The sequence below is a fragment of the Manduca sexta genome, chromosome 9 (genome assembly GCF_014839805.1).
Source record: "Manduca sexta isolate Smith_Timp_Sample1 chromosome 9, JHU_Msex_v1.0, whole genome shotgun sequence".
NCBI classification, from domain to species: Eukaryota; Metazoa; Arthropoda; class Insecta; order Lepidoptera; family Sphingidae; genus Manduca; species Manduca sexta.
The window spans coordinates 10,280,595-10,299,841 of record NC_051123.1 but is presented as its reverse complement, the minus strand read 5'-3'; the positions used below and the strand labels follow the sequence as shown (position 1 = coordinate 10,299,841).

At 36.0% G+C, this 19,247-nt stretch overlaps 1 protein-coding gene across 1 annotated transcript in view; it reads right to left on the bottom strand.

Annotated features, from left to right (window-relative positions):
- LOC115450927 (fatty acid synthase-like) overlaps positions 1 to 15,635 on the bottom strand; it is a 29,015-nt gene extending 13,380 nt beyond the window's left edge. Inside the window, exons 1-13 of the mRNA XM_037436809.1 lie at positions 15,354 to 15,635; positions 13,580 to 13,708; positions 11,338 to 11,530; positions 7,438 to 7,558; positions 6,737 to 6,940; positions 5,497 to 5,613; positions 5,079 to 5,257; positions 4,139 to 4,281; positions 3,217 to 3,420; positions 2,072 to 2,258; positions 1,808 to 1,967; positions 1,561 to 1,730; positions 103 to 254 (exon numbers count right to left, since the gene is read on the bottom strand). Coding sequence (XP_037292706.1) covers positions 103 to 254; positions 1,561 to 1,730; positions 1,808 to 1,967; positions 2,072 to 2,258; positions 3,217 to 3,420; positions 4,139 to 4,281; positions 5,079 to 5,257; positions 5,497 to 5,613; positions 6,737 to 6,940; positions 7,438 to 7,558; positions 11,338 to 11,461 — 1,761 coding nt within the window. The 5' untranslated portion in view covers positions 11,462 to 11,530; positions 13,580 to 13,708; positions 15,354 to 15,635. The remainder of the gene's footprint in view (positions 1 to 102; positions 255 to 1,560; positions 1,731 to 1,807; positions 1,968 to 2,071; positions 2,259 to 3,216; positions 3,421 to 4,138; positions 4,282 to 5,078; positions 5,258 to 5,496; positions 5,614 to 6,736; positions 6,941 to 7,437; positions 7,559 to 11,337; positions 11,531 to 13,579; positions 13,709 to 15,353) is intronic.
- Positions 15,636 to 19,247: the final 3,612 nt, after the last annotated feature.

The window sequence follows — 19,247 nt, the reverse complement described above, 5'->3', positions numbered from 1 at the left end:
TGTGATGTATTTGGCGCTCTATATTTAAATGTAAACGAATTTACAGACAACACGTCGCGGTCATTTGTGTCATAATTCATGTGCTTCTAGTAGAGCAAATACCTGACGGTATCCCAGACCCACGGCCACCATAGATCCTCGTATGAAAGGAGTCTGCACAGAGACGAAGCCCCGACTGTACGCCGACAGTATCATCTCCTCAGCAGTGAGACAACCGTCCGCGTATGCGCATCCGAGCTCCCCAACGCTGTGACCTGTAGGACAAATGGATAAATAACGTTAATAATGATTTCATATGTTTACGCGAATGTTAGACATTAGAATAAAATTATTTTTGGGATTTTATCGTGGTTTTTAATATTATAATTTTCTCCCGACGTTTCGAAGACTTTGCAGTCTTCGTGGTCACGGGGCAGACTGAGGTGTTGGTCATCCGAAAAGTTAAAGTCACAATATCTACCTACATTTTACAATTATACAATTTTGTTTTTTAAGTTTAGCTGTTGACGGTACGAATAAAAAAAAATAATTATAACCGTTTTAGGACCATATTAATTAATAAATCAATCTCAAATTTGAGTAAAATCTCAAGTAGCGTTCACTTAAGAGCTTGTGCTCAGCCGATTTGGCTGTTACATACTCAACACTGAGCTGTCAAAATCCGTCACAAAATGTGACTTAAAATGTCATTTGAGCTAATGTTAATATGGGTTTATTAAATACAGAGTATCTTAAGACGCCGACCTTAATTTTTTTGCTGCGTCTTATTTGATATCGCACTTGAGAGCATAATTTTACGGTCAGCTCTTAGTATTAGATACTCATCTACAGATGGAGTTACGGAAATAGTTTTTAAAATTGACTAATTACTTTTTAAGAAAATGTCAAACAGAGAAGAAAGGAGTACCTTTAAGTTCATAATTCTGTATGTATATATATACTCTTACTCTACAACATGGATGCACAGACCGCGGCCCGCGGGCCGCATGCGGCCCGCGGGTCGAATACTGGTGGCCCGCCGACAGCAAAAATAATACTCTCGTACATTCGAAAAATATTGAATTCTATTCCAGCCAGCCAGCTTATTTGGTTCTACCTATATATGTGAACAAACTTTTTCAATACTAAATAATAATAAAACAAAAAATCGAAACCGCCTTGCAAATGAAAGTTTGGAAGCAGTTTTACATGTTGCTACAAGTAAATTTGAGCCAAATATAAATAAAGATTGTAAGCACTATGCAGTGCCACGCTTCAAATTAATAAATTATTTTTCAATTTTAATAAATTATTATCAATTCTTTATTGTCTTTAATTACCTATACTTCAGCCGGCCGGCCCGCCATCAGTTCATGATTTGCCCGAGTGACCCCTAGCCGTAATAAGTCTGTGCAACCATGCTCTACAATATAATACTTACTCTATAGTCTACAATGAACACAATTACTAAAACCAATAACAAAAAGAAAGTAACTAGAAATGGCAAAAGTGTTCGCCCTTAAAGTTGTAAGGGGTCGAAAAAATAAACCAAGTGACAGTACAGAAAATGATTGTTGGTACCTATAATTTTGTCGGGTACAATTCCGAGAGCGTGCAGAACATCAGTGAGTCCGATCTGGATGGCAGCGATACCCACAAATGAGTGCAGGATGTTGTCGAACGTAGTTTTGTCCTCTGATGTTATTATATCCACGATATTTATACCTTTAGGTGCCAAAACTCGATCACATCTGTAACCCACAACATCAATATCAATAATCCTTTGTGTTAAAAAGTTAAAAGTATAATTTCCATGGTGTCTTACTACCGTTCAATAGCTGCTGCGAAGATCGGTATGCGCATGAGTTGCGTGCCCATGCCGACCCACTGGGAGCCCATGCCGCTGTACACGAACCAAAGAGGCTGTTTCGAGTTGTCGAAATAATCCACTTTCTCATGTAAGCTGACAGTTGAATCCCCTTTGGTATCTAATAAAATATAATAAAATATTTTTTTTAGGCTACTATGAACCTCAGGAGAACTTAATTTTTATAAAATTGTGAAATATGAAAACGATTTTCCGTTTGTTAACCTAGTATTACTAATCCTCTCGCCATGTGTCCTGTGATTTTTGTTTTGAAGACGTTGTGCAACAGAGCCAGCTCCTCAGGGTCCACGGGGCGAGACTTCAAATCGTCGATAATTTTCTTCACCGCGGACTCGTGGCGGCCGGAAATTGTTACTAGACGCGGGATGTCGCACTTGTAACGATTGAGATCCTAAAAGAAATATTCAAACCCAGAATATTACGTAGTCAAGAATTATGATATAGTTAACGTATCGAATTACTTTACTTAAGACTAGCTTTTGCTCGTATTAGTAAAATAAAATCTCAGAATAAAGTGAAAGCGTCACACAGGGCCTACTTAACAAGTTTCAAATATTTGTCTGAGTTGAATAGCATTTACTCAGACGTTGTGAAATAAGCCCTAACTCTATTAAATAATACTCCAAGACATGGCCTGAAAAATTTTGGAATAAGCTTGTGTTGAGCAGTAGACATCAGATAGCTGACAATGATTATGGTCTATCTATGTCAATTGATATAAATTCATTCCACAATTTAGACTTTAGTCCAGAGGTTCCCAAACGTTTTTCTCATAGACCACTTTCAAAATTTTGCTGGTTCCGTTAGACCCTCTGCAGGTAAATTGCTATCATATTCCCCAGAATATGCTAGTTTTACATGTAACACTCGCTGAGCTTCTAAAATATTATCTGCCTATATTGATAGGTAAAGTCAAGCCAACATTTTAATTTTTTACTACCAAAACCAGATAAATTTTGGTGTACCCCTGCTTAAGAATTGTGAGCTCCCATTTTATTCACTCCAACGTAGATCTCCAACAAGTTTCCCCTGGATCACTTTGGGAATCAATGCTTTATACGATTGGCTAATTAAAATCTAACCCCCTTATTCATAAACATTCTCAGTGCCCAACGGCACTGAGAAATAGACATAGGGCCGTTGTGATTGGTTATTATTGTTGTATTTCAATATTAGCCAATCCCAACGGCCCTACGACTACGCACTGCGAAGACTGCCATGCCGTCAGCACTGAGAAACAGACTTGTTATCACAGCCTTACTCGATCGTTCGATAAAAAACGTCTATGAATAAGGGGGTTAATGTCTTCAGGAATTATTTAGATTTATCTTAACAGCGCATTAAATTACCTTGGGTTTATAATGGCCATGTAAGAGCACGTGTGCGTTTAAGCCAGTGACAGATATTCCATTGACAGCGGCGTATGAGCCTCCAAAGGGTGCGTGGTCAGTAAGAATCTGGAGTCGACCCTCTCGAACAGCTTCCACATCTCGCCTAGGAGTTTCACAATGCAAGTTCCCAGCCAATAGCCCTTTATGGTATCCTAACAAAACCTGTTCGAATTTTAATATTAATACTAATTATGCGAACGTGGTAAAGTGTAATCACAAGGCATGTACTTACGGATTTTAACCATTGATATTGATATTTACTGACTTTTCAATTACTTATTTATGGGTTAATTCTACCAATCTACCTTCACGCAGTCGTGATTATACGTAATCCTACAAATATTATAAATGCGAAAGTTTGTGAGGATGGATGTATGTATTTTTGTTCCTCTTTCACGAAAAAACTATTAAACGGATTTGGATGAAACTTTACAGTAATATTGGTTACACATCAAAATAATACATGGGTTACAATTTATAATGATTTTGTGTAATTTGATCATAATATAACGATACGCATAAAGTAAGTAGGAAAAAGAAATGTTGTCTTGGCGTACACTGCCTAACCGTTGGAGTTAGACAAAGATGATGTACTGTAAGATTGTTTGTCTTTAATAGTTCTAAATAAAAGTCCACGACAGCATAAATCTATTTTTTATGTGGAAGCCACTATAACCAAAATAGTGAGCTATTTCTGTCTGTCTGTATGTTATCGATTTTTTTAAAATCTACTGAACATATTTCTTTAATTTTGTATCTATTTCTTTAATTTCTCATATAACATTTGCAAAAAACAAAATATTTTTTATTATACAACTACAATGAATTGAGTGACATCCACCTTCTGAAGGCAGTCAAAAGTAATATACCTATCTGTTACCTTTGTTATGCTTGAAATTCCTGAAGCAGCTTCACCGTATCCTATGTTAGACATCACACTTCCAACCATAAGAGGATGTTCTCTGTCCTTGCAAAATACTTCGTCAATAACTTCCAACTCTGATTTATCGGCATCCGCAACGGCTGTGGGACACAAATAGATATTAAGGTATTCATTATATAGCCTGGTAATACCTTATTTTGGGGACGCTACCTTTGCCTTATTGTTTAAAAATATTGTTGCCAGTACAAGGAATTAATTAGCTCTATTTTTCACAATACAATAATTGTTTTTTATTTTCCTGGTTTACCTATATTCCTTTAGTCGTGTCGTTATCACTATAATTATCAGCGATAGTTGTACATAGATCCTTTCCAGAAAATTCCAAATTGACCTGTTGGAAACGCCCTGTATTCAGCGACCTTCTGCGTCCTTTAGTAGGTAACTTTTTGATTCACGTTGTTTTAAGTACTTAAGCATATTAAAGGTAAATGTTGTGTATTATATTCGAAAATGAAAAAAGTTAACAACATAATAAAACAATGTTCGGTCAGAGAGACAAAGATGAAAATTCTGAAGTAGTTAATGAATACAATGAAGTACTAATTCGAGTATTCATGTAGATAACCAGACTCAACTTGAACCCTATTCACCACCACATATACACATATACACACATGCACACATGCACACATACGTGCACGCACGCACGCACACCCTCACGCTTGCACTGATGTTTCACATTTCTTTATATAGTTAATAACGTGGAATATACATTAGTCTCCTACAAAACAGGCAGCTGTCGGAACCTAGGAAATGTTAGTATGATCTCAATTAATTTTTATTTTAAAATAACTTAACAGTCATATTTTATTTCAGGAGTAAAATTGTTCTTTTGGTAAATAAAATGAAAGTAAAAATAAATTCGTTCTTATGTTACCTGACCCGAAGGCTTCAACATACTCCACAGTACTAGGAGGCACGCCTGATTCCTCGTAAAAATTCTTTAGGAAATTAATCATAACTCTTGGTTCTCGATAAAATCCATATCGTGGTCCTGACTCGGTGTTCATTAATTGAGTGAATTCGCATTTAATATGACGCACTTCGCCATAAATTCTATAACAAGGAAGATAATTACTCGCCTCTTCCGACCTTATATCATTACACATTATATTTTTAATTCGTGTCTTGCTAGAAACTATGAACTGAAAGTTCCTGGATTTCATTTTCGGGCGATACTTACTGAGTTTTTCTTTGATTTTCCCTTGAATCTACTACACCGGTCTTAAATTTGGTATACAGGTAGAAAGAGAGTAAAAATAAGTAGGCATTATGAAATAGAAACAATTTCTTACCTTAAGGCGTCTTTGGCTTTTTGTATGAAAAGTACATTTACTGCCTCTGACTTGGCAAATCCATCAGCATTCTGATCGAAAGACTTTGTTTTACCATCTCTACATAAAGCCATGATTCTGAAAGAATGTAGTAGTTGAAATTAAACTAATTTTCGGATTTTAAGCCGCCTAAGAAGATTAGTCAATTTTTACCATCTGTCAAGTGTCACATACCTCTACAAGAACCGGGAGTATACAAAATAGATTGCAACTGTGGCCTCTCTTATATCGGGCAAACAAAAAGAAATATAGGGACTCGCGTAAAAGAACATATAGCTGACGTGAAACACCGACGCTCGACGAAGTCTGCAGTCGCTGAACACTCTGAGGGAGGCGCCAATCATTATCTACGACTAGACAAGCCACAAATCCTCGCCAAAGAACACCGATTCCTGCCTAGGATGATTCGCGAGGCTATTGAAATTAAAAAACATCCTAATTTCAATAGGGAAGATGGTTGGAAGCTTGCACAAGCATGGGATCCAGTTCTACATTTAATTAAATCGGAACCCAAAAGACCGGCTGCCAGACTTCAAGACACTGTGAGCTCATTCTGCGTAGATCGGACCACAAACAGCTAAAAATTTCAAAAAAGTTGTATAATTGTAAAATGTAGGTAGATATTGTAACTTTGACTTTACGGATGAACAACACCTCAGTCCCCCCCGTGACCACGAAGGCTGCAAAGTCTTCGAAACGTCGGGAGAAAATAAAACACTATTTACCGCGATAGAATCCGAAAATTAGTTTAATTTCAATGTCTAACATTCGCGTAAACATAAGAAATCAGAATGTAGTAGTATTAAAATTAATGTAACCCTATTTCATAGCTATCGAAATGTAGGTGTGATTTGTGAATTGTGTGATGTCATGTAAACAGGGTTATTTGGACAGTATGTTATAAAATCAAACTATAAACTCGTATTCTTGAAATTAACATTCATAATAAGTTACTCTAACTGTAAATGTAAAATAACTTTACACGTCCGAAAACCATAATATGGTAGCAAGTACCAACATCAGAATTTCGGTCAAAAAAAACACACACCAAATTTGTAATAAACTACGCGATGATAAAAATTTCTGAAATGTTATACCAGGATTTTTGACAAAAATATTATTCGTAGATTATTGTGGCACAAGGTTAGAAGAAGTAAATTTATTAACATAACGTCAAAACGACCCTTTATGTATGTAGTACCTTGAATAATGCAGCGAGGACTGTGGATGAAGACATACATGAGCTCCACCCACGATAGCAGACTCGCAGTCACCTCTCTTAATAGCCAAGTAGGCCTGTTGTAAGACTCCGAGGGAACTACAACAGGCTTCGTCTATGGACACTGACGGTCCTTTTGCATTCAGCCAATACGATATTCGATTCGCAAACATCGCTTTATTGCATCTGCAAGTAAGAAATAATTAATTAATGAGTCGGTTATATTGAGTGCGAGGATGATAAGCGATACTTAGAGAAATCCTCCAAGAGTAACGCTTCATTTTTCCCGCCTCGCTTGGAGCAGCAAAGAACAGAACCAATGGAATATTTCGTACCGTTTGAAGTTATTAGGTATTCAACCTCACATAGCTGCTGGTGGTAGGATATATTTTTAACCGCCCGGATAGCGATCACCGTACACGAGGTGTTACAACCAGCCATAGAGGCCCACATAAGTGAGGTGCGTTCCGGGATCAGCATGTGTATATCCCGTTCCAACAGGCCGGCATAACCAGTGTCGAAAGCCGAGGGATAGTCATCCCTCGTCAGTTGATATTTTATTGGACCTCACTCCACTTTCCATCAGCTGCAATGGAGTCAGTTTGCCGTGCCCAAATAAAAACAAATAGCCAACATACATAGCCGAGTTTGGTATGGCTAAAATATAAACCAGCGTCACTCACCCTGCAATACCAAATCCCCATCTGACATTAGAAACGTAGAAAGCAATTTTCTCCGTCTCAGAGAAGCAGGAGCCAATGAAGACTCCCACTTTCCTCCCCGAAAGTTGCTCTGGACTTATACCTGAAACAATTCAAATATATCTGTACGCTATGACCTATTGTACAGTACAAATAGGGTATTTGACTTATTTTTATTTTTAACTTTTATAAAGTACTAGCTTCCGCCCGCAGCTTCGCCCGCGTGGATTTCGGACTTCAAAAATGGAGCCGGTCGCGAACGTTCGAGAATGTTCGTTTTACGAAGCTACTCGCTACGTGATTCGCTAGCCTCTAGGTGCCAAGGAAGCCGCCTGCCTGTGCGTTCGCGACCTTATATATATACAAAAACTAGCTTTTGCCCGCGGCTCCGCCCGCGTTATAAAGTTTTTCAGGCTAAAGTTTTCCGTTATAAAAGTAGTAGTTTCCCGGGAGCCTATGTTCTTCCCAGGGTCTCAAACTGTCTCCATACCAAATTTCATCTTAATACGTTGGGTAGTTTTTGAGTTTCACACGTTCAGGCAGATAGATGCAGCGGGGGACTTTGTTTAATAATATATTTTTTAGAACTTTTTAAGAGGAACAATCCCGTCATACATCATTGTTGCATAACTTTAACCGTTTACGCAGCGCACGCAACGGAAGCTCTCAAAACTAATAATATTTCCTCGATTTGCAACATGTTTCATTAATGTTCCGCTCCTATTGGTCATAGCGTGATGATATATAGCCTATAGCGCTCCACAAATAAAGGGTTATCCAACACAAAACGAATTTTTCAGTTGAAACCGGTAGTTCCTGGGATTAGACATTACTGCTCCGCTCCTATTGGTCATAGCGTGATGATATATAACTTTGAGCACTCCACAAACAAAGGACTATTTAACACAAAAATAATTTTTCAGTTTGAATCGGTAGTTTCTGAGATTAGCCATTACTGCTCCGCTCCTATTGGGTATAGCGTGATGATAGATAGCCTATAGCACTCCACGAACAAAAGGCTATCCAACGCAAAAATATTTTTTCTGTTGGGACCGGTAGTTCCCGAGTTTAGCCATTACTGCTCCGCTCTTATTGGGTATAGCGTGATGATATATAGCCTATAGCACTCCACAAACAAAGGGCTATCCAACACAAAAAGAATTTTTCAGTTCGAACCGGTAGTTCCTGAGATAAGACAATACTGCTCCGCTCCTATTTGGTATAGCGTGATGATATATAGCCTATAGCACTCCACGAACAAAAGGCTATCCAACACAAAAATAATTTTTCAGTTCGAACCGGTAGTTCCTGAGATAAGACATTACTGCTCCGCTCCTATTGGGTATAGCGTGATGATATATAGCCTATAGCACTCCACGAACAAACAGCTATCCACTGCAAAAAGAATTTTTCAATTTGGACCGGTAGTTCCTGAGATTAGCGCGTTCAAACAAACAAACAAACAAACAAACAAAAAAACAAACAAACAAACAAAACAAACAAACTCTTCAGCTTTATATAATAGTATAGATAATCCTTATAGCATGATTCAGTATTCACGCGTGATGGCTTATTATTAGCGTATTTCATGTATAACATTGGTGTTTCTATACCGATTTCTATGATTATTTTTTATGGAATATTTAATGATGTAAACTTTTTTAATTAGGGATGAATGAGAGTGTTATAAACGTAAAAGTAGATAAATATAATGAGAAAGCTTCGAACTGCTAAGCTATCGGGAGTTACACGTGTTATTGTTAGTCAACCATAAAAGATAGACATATGCTGTCGTGGGATATTTTTTACATAATTTTAAGGAGAACATTTCCGTCATACATGATTTCTGTGTAGCTTTAACCATTAAGGCTGCACACGCGACGGAAGCTTAAAAAATGGAGTAACTTCTCCCGTTTTCCCAACATTCCCCTTCACTGCTCTGCTTCTATTAATTGTAGCGTGATGAAAAGTATACTATAACCAGCACAGGAGTATGAACAATAATTGTACTAAGTTTCGTTAAAATCTGTCGAGTAGTTTTTGTTTCTATAACGGTTATACAGACAGACAGACAGACAAAAATTTTACTAATTGCATTTTTGGTATCAGTATCGATCCGTAATCACCCCCTGATAGTTATTTTGGAAATATATTTCATGTACAGAATTGACCTCTCTACAGATTTATTATAAGTATAGATGTACGTCGTATAAATTTAAAACAGAAGAAATCTGGTGAAAAATCTACAAGTTATAAACCATTGAAATTAGGTGTTAGGGCAGACTGTCAAAAAACAGGAAAGGGACGAAATACGTGACGTCAGCGAGCATTACGCTGTGTGCGAAAAAAGAGATGGAGCGATATCCTCACTGCACGTAGCATTTAAATTTGATTTACTGCCTCTTTTCTTATCGAATTTTGATGCTGTTTTCACAGAAGGATTTCTTTTTTGTATTAAATACTATTACATATTAAAATATGCACTAAAGCAAACATAGTCAAATACTGAAATATTTTATTAGCTCGTAGTCGCAGATTTGGCCACCTCACAATATTTTAAGGTAGAATGACAGCAGGTTCTTAATCCACACGTACTTTTTCTTTCATATTTGAAATTAATTCGATAAAGTATGTCCCTATTTTTTCAAAATAAATGTTCCACTAACTGCCGTGCTCAGAGATTTCACTTAATTTTAATGATTGTTAACCCCATTTTTTAATTAGATTATTTCTCAAAATGGTCAATGAATTTTTATTTCAAAAGCCGCGTTTTTTATTCAACTTTCCCAATATTTAGCAAAAAATATTAGGCGTTAATTTGTTATCTATAGGAAAATAGCAGTATAGCAAAATTGTTTGAAGATCATTTAAGTTACGTGAAGTCTAAGTGTGAATTCAGTTACTTTACCATGCACTCATATAGAATATAAGATTTATTCGCTTTCATCTCTTGGGTTCTATTCACATTTGTGTACTCCTTTCATTGGTACTCACAGAATGTGACATTAATAATTTTATATTATAGTAAGGAAATGTATATCCTATTGGAGAACCTTATTTAAATAAATAAAATAAATACTTATATCATATTCAGCGCTTGGAAGTCCATTGCAGAAAATAGACCTTCCCTAAGGATATGCAGACCAACCTGTCAGTAGCGGCCTCCATCCTACATTATAATGACGTATCTCCGTACAATAAATAGAAGAATGGTACTACGAAATTAAACTTAATAATAGTTAACTGTGTATAATGTATTACGCTGCATAAATAATATGTTATGGATATATTATGATATATCCATATAAATTGTTTCTAATGCAAATAAATTTAGCATAAATTAATACTAAATATTCATAAATGAAAATTAAGGAATTATTATGATAACAATGGATTTGAATATAATAATACTTTTGACCTCACTAAATAGTGATGAATTTTTAAAATCGCTGTGTATAAACACGTCATTACATGGACAGAAAAATAGGAGAGACTAAGCAAACTTAGGACTTTAGTGTTCATTAAATACCCACTTACATAATGATTTCTAATGTTAGTCATTGATATAAAACTATTTTTCGGATTTTAGTCAGATTGATTTTTCCTAAACACATCTCCAATGTTAATGTTATTGTTTTTTTTCACTGCAGTATCAGCTCGTAGATTAAAATATGTACTCGATATGCCACACGAACATGGTTACAGGGAGCAGACCCTCTACCACATCATGGCACGGAGCATACCAGACTAAAAAGGGTGATCCCTTCGAGGATAAATGCGTGATGTGTGCAAATTAACATATTAATTACGACGATTGATAAGTAAAAACTATCGAGAACAAGTACGTCTTTCAAATTTAATAATACATAACGCTAAGCTTACCAGCGTCATAAATAGCTTGATAGGATTGTTCGAGCACCTTGCGCGCCATAGTATCCATAGAGATGCCGAGACGATAATGGACTTTGAAGAACTGCGCATCAAACCGGTCCAAGTCAGGCACCATGCCAGTACACTGGGCCACTTCAGGATGACTGTACTTCCATCGCGTGCTGTTGGTCTTTATTGGGTTTATCTGAAGAAAGGGTATAAAATTAGTGTTAAATCTCTGCACCTGATGGAAATAGGTGTCCAGTCCAGATATAAATCAGATATCTCGATGGATCCTGGAAGGCAAATCACGTAGGGTATCATTGCGGATTTTACATCTTGTGTATCGTAGTCGCTATCCGGGCAATATACAAATATACTACCACTCCTGATCCCTCTCAAGTCACCTCGGATTACAGTCCCACCTGACTATGAGAGTGAAGGAACAGAGAATACACATGTGTACTGCGCACATTCTTGTGCACTATGACATCTCCTGCGTACCACCTGAATTCGTTGAGAATGGCCACCGTGGTTACTACCACTAGCATCTAGAGGCACAATCATAGAATTACCGTAGGTACTAGTAATTATAAGGATTATTACTCCCAAATGCTCGACGAGCTCTAAGGCTGAGTATCTCAATGTGTAATGCTATGTATCCGAGCTTACAAGAATAGCAATAGCGTGTTTAAAGGATAATAATACTTATAGTTATAAATCATAAGGTGACTTTCCCGCGTTATCTAAATCGACAGATTCCAAAGGGGTGGTTCCATGTTGCTTCAGAAAAATTAGGTAAAACAGCTTTGTTCCGTTTAATACTATCAATAATATTAGTGGCGACTTCATATCTTATACTAGTACTGCTATAGTATAAGGTGTCGCGCTGATGCTGACAACTTCTAAAAACAATACACTATGAAACTAACAGTTGCTTAGGTTAGTACAAAACTTTTTATCCGAATAGACTCGACTGAAGCCACAAGCAAAGAGTAGATAATTAATGATAGTATACCTTATTGTATAATATATCCGAGAGGTCTTTGACGGAATGAGACTGAGGATAGAGTCCCGCCATCCCGGATATGACTATTATGTCGCCGTCGGCGGCCGCCGTCTCAGTTTTTTGCGTCGCTGGCATTTCTTTAGGCACAGGCGGCATGGTTTTGTTCCAAGAAATATATTTATGACTTATAAAACTTTAACGTATCAAAAATAGGAACTAGTTTCGACCGCAGAAGATTGAAACTAAAATATTTTAAAAATTTTCTTACTTATATACTCGAGTTAGTAATTTGCAAATAAATGAATTATCCACACGGTTACATACATTAATTACTCGGTTTACATAATATTGATGTTACTATTTTTCAATATCGATAAAATGTCTTGTGTTTCGGTTGGAAGGACATTGTAGCCAGTGAGTGCAGTGGAATAACAAATAAAACTTTGTAATTCAAGGTGTTGGATGGTGATTCCACTGTTTATGGGCGGTCGTAACGCTTACCATCAGCCGAACGGCAAGCTCGTGTCGTCATTCAAAGCAATAAAAAAAACTTCCAACGATGATTTAATAACTTTTCATCCGACGCAAAAAGAGGTTATAAGTTTTACGTGTGTATCTATCGAATCCTGCACCGAGGAGGTGAAAATGCTTCTTCAGCGGTCTCCTGACGCGACGATGATTGGGAAAAGATATGACAAGGCACTTATAATAAGCAAAGTACAAAGAAACATTTTATTTTTTGTTTTTTTTTTCGTGGCAACTGATTTTTTTATTAAAATTATCGCTTTAGTCGTCATCACGTATCGCAATTAATAAACCTCTGATTATTGTAACAAAAATCACGTAATTAAGAAATTCACTTCGTAAAATAATTATATCTGGTCTCCTCCCTAAAATGCTGGAAATGCATAACACAATAAATAATGAATTATTACTCAATATAGTATATAATAGTAATTTCTTGCTATATGGTAATCAGTTGAAAAATTTGGACAAAAGCGACATGCATTGGTGATATAAATGATTTGTATGCTTAGGTCAATTATGTTGGTTTAAATCTGAATAACAATGTAAAGTCTACAATTATATCGCAAATATCCGATATGTATATATCAGCCTTTACTTGCCACGGCTGCTTCAATTAAGTCAGAACAAATAGCAGCGTTTTACCTTCAAATAAAACGCATGTTGTGTCCGGAGACTCATTCGGGGTCAGGTAAACATAATTTGAGTTTAGTAACTTACGTTTCCGCGTCACATCTCAACGTAGGAACATCCGGTTATCCCTACTCTTGACAGCTTAATGACGTATTTCCGATTTCCGTTCACCAGGTGGCTGCGGCACGCTTTCTTGCTCATTGCGACCTCAAAAAACTTAAAACTTATTAGTTAAACACCAGGCAGCCTTTATAATGGTGACCCTGAATGAGTCTCCGGACACAACATGCGTTTTATTTGAAGGTAAAACGCTACTATTGTGTCCTTCGGCCTCATTCGGGGTCAGGTAAACATAATTTGAGGCTTTGTCTGTTATCTAACCGGCTGAAAACAACTTGAAAATGCCTACTTTCTTCAAAGTAGATTTCAACCATCCATGGATTGGTTTAGCCTCCCTAGACGGGGATATATAGCCTACCACTAACACAGACAAGAGGCAGTTTTAGCAACGTCTTAAGGTCAAAAGTCGAATTCAATTGTCAAGATTCGCCCCGATAGAACGTAAGAAACCATTTTATTATTATTTATATGTTAGCACCATTATTCTCCCACGAGAACGGGGGAAAGCCATTTAATGCAGGCCTCTGAGCCAAGCGAAAAATGTTTGTTTGTAAATGAATAATTAATTTATGTAGATAGAAATTGTCTAACAAGTCTGTATTTTTTTACCTTTTTCCTTATGTAAGCTATATAAGATAAATATCTAATCAAGATATATATCGTGCCAGACGCTAAGCAAAGTTATATCTGTATTCTAAGACTCATAGTAACAGAATAGTAACAGGAAAACTGCGCGAACCCTAAAATTTTATTCAATTTTAATTCTAGAAAAGTCTGTTGCATAACCAGCAGACTAGGCACAATGGAACCCAAACAGGAGTTAGGACACTTGTTACCATCTTATTTCTATATAACGTAATTGTTTATGTACTTAAAAGATGCTCTCATTGTATTACATAAGGAAAAAGGAGCAGTTTAAAAATAGGATGGTATGATAACGTAGTGCAAATCTGCCAAATAACTAATAAACTTACTCCCTGATTGAATAACTATTTTAAATTTGAAAGACTAATCCAAAAAATTCTGCCATATTAGCTTATGGATATTAATACCTACACCTGCGACTATCGCCAATCCTCTCAAAAGAAGATACTTGTTCTTCAGATCTTTATGTTAAGGAGTTAAACCCGCCTTATATCTGCAATATCTAGCAGTAAATGTCATTCGGGAAAGGCTCAGCTAAAGAAAGAAGTTAAGAATCACTGGAAAATGTATCTTAATTTTAATGACAAATTAGTTCGCTTTGTATAAAGTAAACGGATTAATAGGTTGGTAATTATATAAACATGCCTCATCCTGGGGGAGGATATCTGATATAATTCATGACCCGGTGCCGACTGAGACTGGTCAGTTGACATAGGTAGTATATTAACCTCAGGGTACGCCCCTGAGATATGGGTTCTTTTTTTCCAGAAATAAATTTAATGAGCACCGATTTTATTATAATATAAAAACTACAGATTTTGCGAGCAGCACAGGACTCGGAATTAAAAATGCTCCGTGCGTATGCTCCTACGGAAGGCTCCGTAGCTTCTATGTCGCACCTCTGTGGTACACGAATTAAAATTAGTCACTATAATTAATGATCATCATATCAAAATTCCTCACCATGTGGTGGAGGAAGACTAAGTTATAGCCAGGGTACACCACCTCGGACCTAGGAGATTTTCTCACGCCCAGAGAAGATAATTTGACTGTAATAAATATTTTGTATTAAAAGGCTATTATAAATAATACTTACACGGAGGTATTTCCTTAAACCACGCTTTGCCACTTGAATATTAATAACCTCCTTTTGTTCAACTATTTCTGTACACACAATCCTCCTGTTATAAACGGGTCCCCGCTATTGAGGGTAGTCTGATAAGTATTATTCATCGTATAATGTCTTAATATCAATACCAATTATTTTAGTTCCACTTTACCAGCATCTTCGGCTCAGTCAACCACATGCCAGCAATCCTGTTGTATTATTTCACTCGGCATTAACATTGCACGAGTTAAGGTGGTAGCTCAAGGTCCATTTTCATACATATTGTTTCGGCTTTAATAAAATTTCGTCATATTAAATTTTAAAGGCCGAAATATCCATGATTATTAATTATTTTTACATTTTTCTTTCAACTGCGAGAACTAATCACTAACTAGACGTGAATTTAAATTCTTTACTTGCCAATACTTGTTTAGTTACCCAGATTAAAGCCGAAACAAAATGTATGAAAATGGACCTTGAGCTACCACCTTAACTTCCCGCCGAGGGTAGATAAATTACTATAAAGACTGCATTACGTCCTTCACTTCAGGACCGATACAACTTTACAACACAACCGATACAACTCAGTTCAGCCAATTGTGGCTGTTTTTGATAACCCTTTTGTAAAAGGCTGTTGGGTATGCACTACATCTTTAAAAGTTCTACTTAAATGGCGCGCATTTGTACTTTCGGCCATATTGTTACTTTATAGTCAGGAAATGTTGGTACTACAGTAAACCCACTCATGCAAGATATATTCTGTACGCGGTACTCTCAACAGATAAATGTGCAATACTCACTTAACATACATAGACGATACAAGTAGTATTCTATCTATGGACAATATTCACAATATAATATACTTATATTTGGTGAAAGATACTCACAATATCTGCGTAAATATAGGCACATACACCTTGGTGTTGCCAGCCTTTCAATGATTTCGCGACACATATAACCGAACCGATTGTGGAGTCCTTCGAGTCCCGGCACGATGCAAAGGTAATTTAGGGTGACATTAAACTCGTCGTCTCTCTAAAATACATAGTAAAGCTCAATTTACAATGGCACAAAGTCGAAACGACGCATCAGGTCAGTATAGTGCCGTGCTAAACACAAAAGTGGTATGTCAGGGAAACCTTATTTCGAGATAATCGAAGTTTTGTAAATATAGTTTTATAGTTTTGTATGTAAAACTAAGATAGAGAAGTTCTTTTAAGTGTTTTTTAACAAATTATAAACAATATATCGTGATTTAGGTAAGTTCATTGGATGGATATTGACGACATATCAAGTTTTAGATTTTTTTGAGATACCACTTTTGAGCTTAGGACGGCTGTATGCTCTATAGAACATTTAATAATTATAGGTTTATCCATTAAAATATGCCTTAGTAATAGTGTTTTTCTATTGCTTAGTATGTGTAGACAAGAACATGATTTCAGTAGTAGCGAGAAGTTCGTCATGTTCGACGTGAGTATAGAATGTTTCGAAACCCTTAATTTCTTTGAATTTAGTCGGTGTCATTATCTGTTCCATTTCTCTGATTCTAGAAATTAAAGGAAGAAGTAAAATTACAATTAATTAGTTCTCTTAATAATTCAAATCTTCATTGTTTTATCAAAATTATTTTCATCTTGCCAATGTCCCATTACTTTTAGATACGATATGACACCAGAAAGGCAAAATACCACGATGCCCATACCTCTGTAAAGTTGAAGAATGTGATATTGCTACTTTTATATTATAAATAAGACATGTGTGTTTTTGGAGAATCTTATTTAAATAAATAAATAAAATAAATATTTATATCATATTCAGCGTTTGAAAGTCCACTGCAGAACAATCAATCAATCATATAGGATGCAGGCCGCTACTGACAAGTCTGTATATCACTGAGGATATACAGACCTATCAGTAGCGGCTTGCATCCTATATTATAATGAGGTATCTTCGTACAATAAATAAAAGAATGCCACTTCGTAATTAAACTTAATAAGTAATTAATAACTGTGCCTAATGTATACCTACGCTGCGTAAATAACATATATGTACATAAATTGTTTCTAATGCAAATCTATGTAGCATAACTTAATATTAAATATGTATAAATAAAAAAATTAAGGAATTATCATGATAACAATGGATTTGATTATAATAATACTTTTGACCTCACTGAATAGTGATGAATTTTTAAAATCGCCATGTATAAACACGTGACATAGATGGAAAAGTGTGAGAGACTAAGCGAACTTAGGGCTTTAGTGTACACCACTACCCACTTACATAATGATTTCTTATGTTAGTCATCAGATTGTTTTTTTTTCTAAACACAGTTGCTCCAATGCAATAAAAAAAGAAAAAATATGTCACAACTCTAAAGATTAAGATGGAAAACTATTTTTCTTATCTTTAGATAGGTATTCTGTGTCGTCTCTTTTCTTTTTTCTAACCTTGTGACACATACAAACAAATAAAGCACAAAAAAATACACCTTTTGCCAAGAGCGTCGCCAGCCGATGAGGGGGTCAAGTTGATATGGAGAATGAGAAAAGTATGAGAGCACATGTTTCTCCGCCAATCCCCCTCTCCCGCTTTAACAATAACATAGAGCAGAGCATAATTGAGCTTACGGAATACTAGGACTGGAATTGGTAAATTCATTCGAGTTTCGACGTACCTACGGGGATGATCGATCAAGCAAGTTAGGTAAAGACAATAGGATTTAGGTTGCTTTACATTTGGTAACTTTTTGACCCCTCTTGGCGACGCACTTGCGTTTTGGTTTTCGTTGTGTGTGAATAATCGTTATTGGGATTTTCTGTTCAGTATTAGCTCGAAGATTAAAATATCTACCTGATATACCACAGGAACATGGTGACAGGGAGCGAACCCTCTACCACATTATGCGACGGGACATACAAGGCTAAAAAGGGTGTCTAAGTTGCACCACACCCTATCCCTTCGAGGATACATGCACGATGTGTGAGAATAAACGTATTACTTATTTTTGTTTGAATGATAGACATGCTTTTAGTTCGCCTGATGGTAAGCGATACGACCACCTATAAACAGTAGAAACACCATCCAACACCTTGATTTACAAAGTATTTGTTTTTTACATGATGTTAAGCCTTATTATGTCCAGTAGCTACACTAGCTACAATGCTCTTTAATCCGGAACAATATAATACATATGTATTATACATATTATATTATTATTTGTCCTTTAAGTAAACACTTACACACAAATAAACACATTTTATCTTTTAGGTTTCTCTTCGTGGCAATTGAATTTTTTTATTAAAATTTTTGCTTTAATCCTCATCATGTTTGGCAATTAATAAACGTCTGATAATTGTAACAAAAATCACTTAACTAAAAAACTAACTTCGTAAAATAATTATATCTGGTTTCCTTCCTTAAAATGCTACAAAAAAAATAACACAATAAATAATAAATTTTAACTGAAGGCAATAATAATAATTTCTTGCAACATGCTCATCGGTTTGAAATTTTTACAAAGGCGACATCCATCGATGGCAACTGATTTGTATGCTTAGGTCAATTATCTTCATTAAAATCTAAATAACAAAATAAAGGTTACAATTAAGTATATCGCAAATATCCGATTTGTTAAATATTGTCCACCTTTAACTGTTACTATGTTTGCTTCAATTAAGTTAGAAAGCGAAAGTTTGTCTGTAGAAAACAAATTAAATATTTCTAGTTTTCAGTTATGGATCATTGCGGGTATATTGGTATACAATCAGTTTACACCGCCATCTCGTCAACATCACTGGAACTGCGAGAGGAATATCGGTATTTAGGAAATAATGCCCAATCACACTAGATAGCGATTGACAATCCTGAATTGGGGTA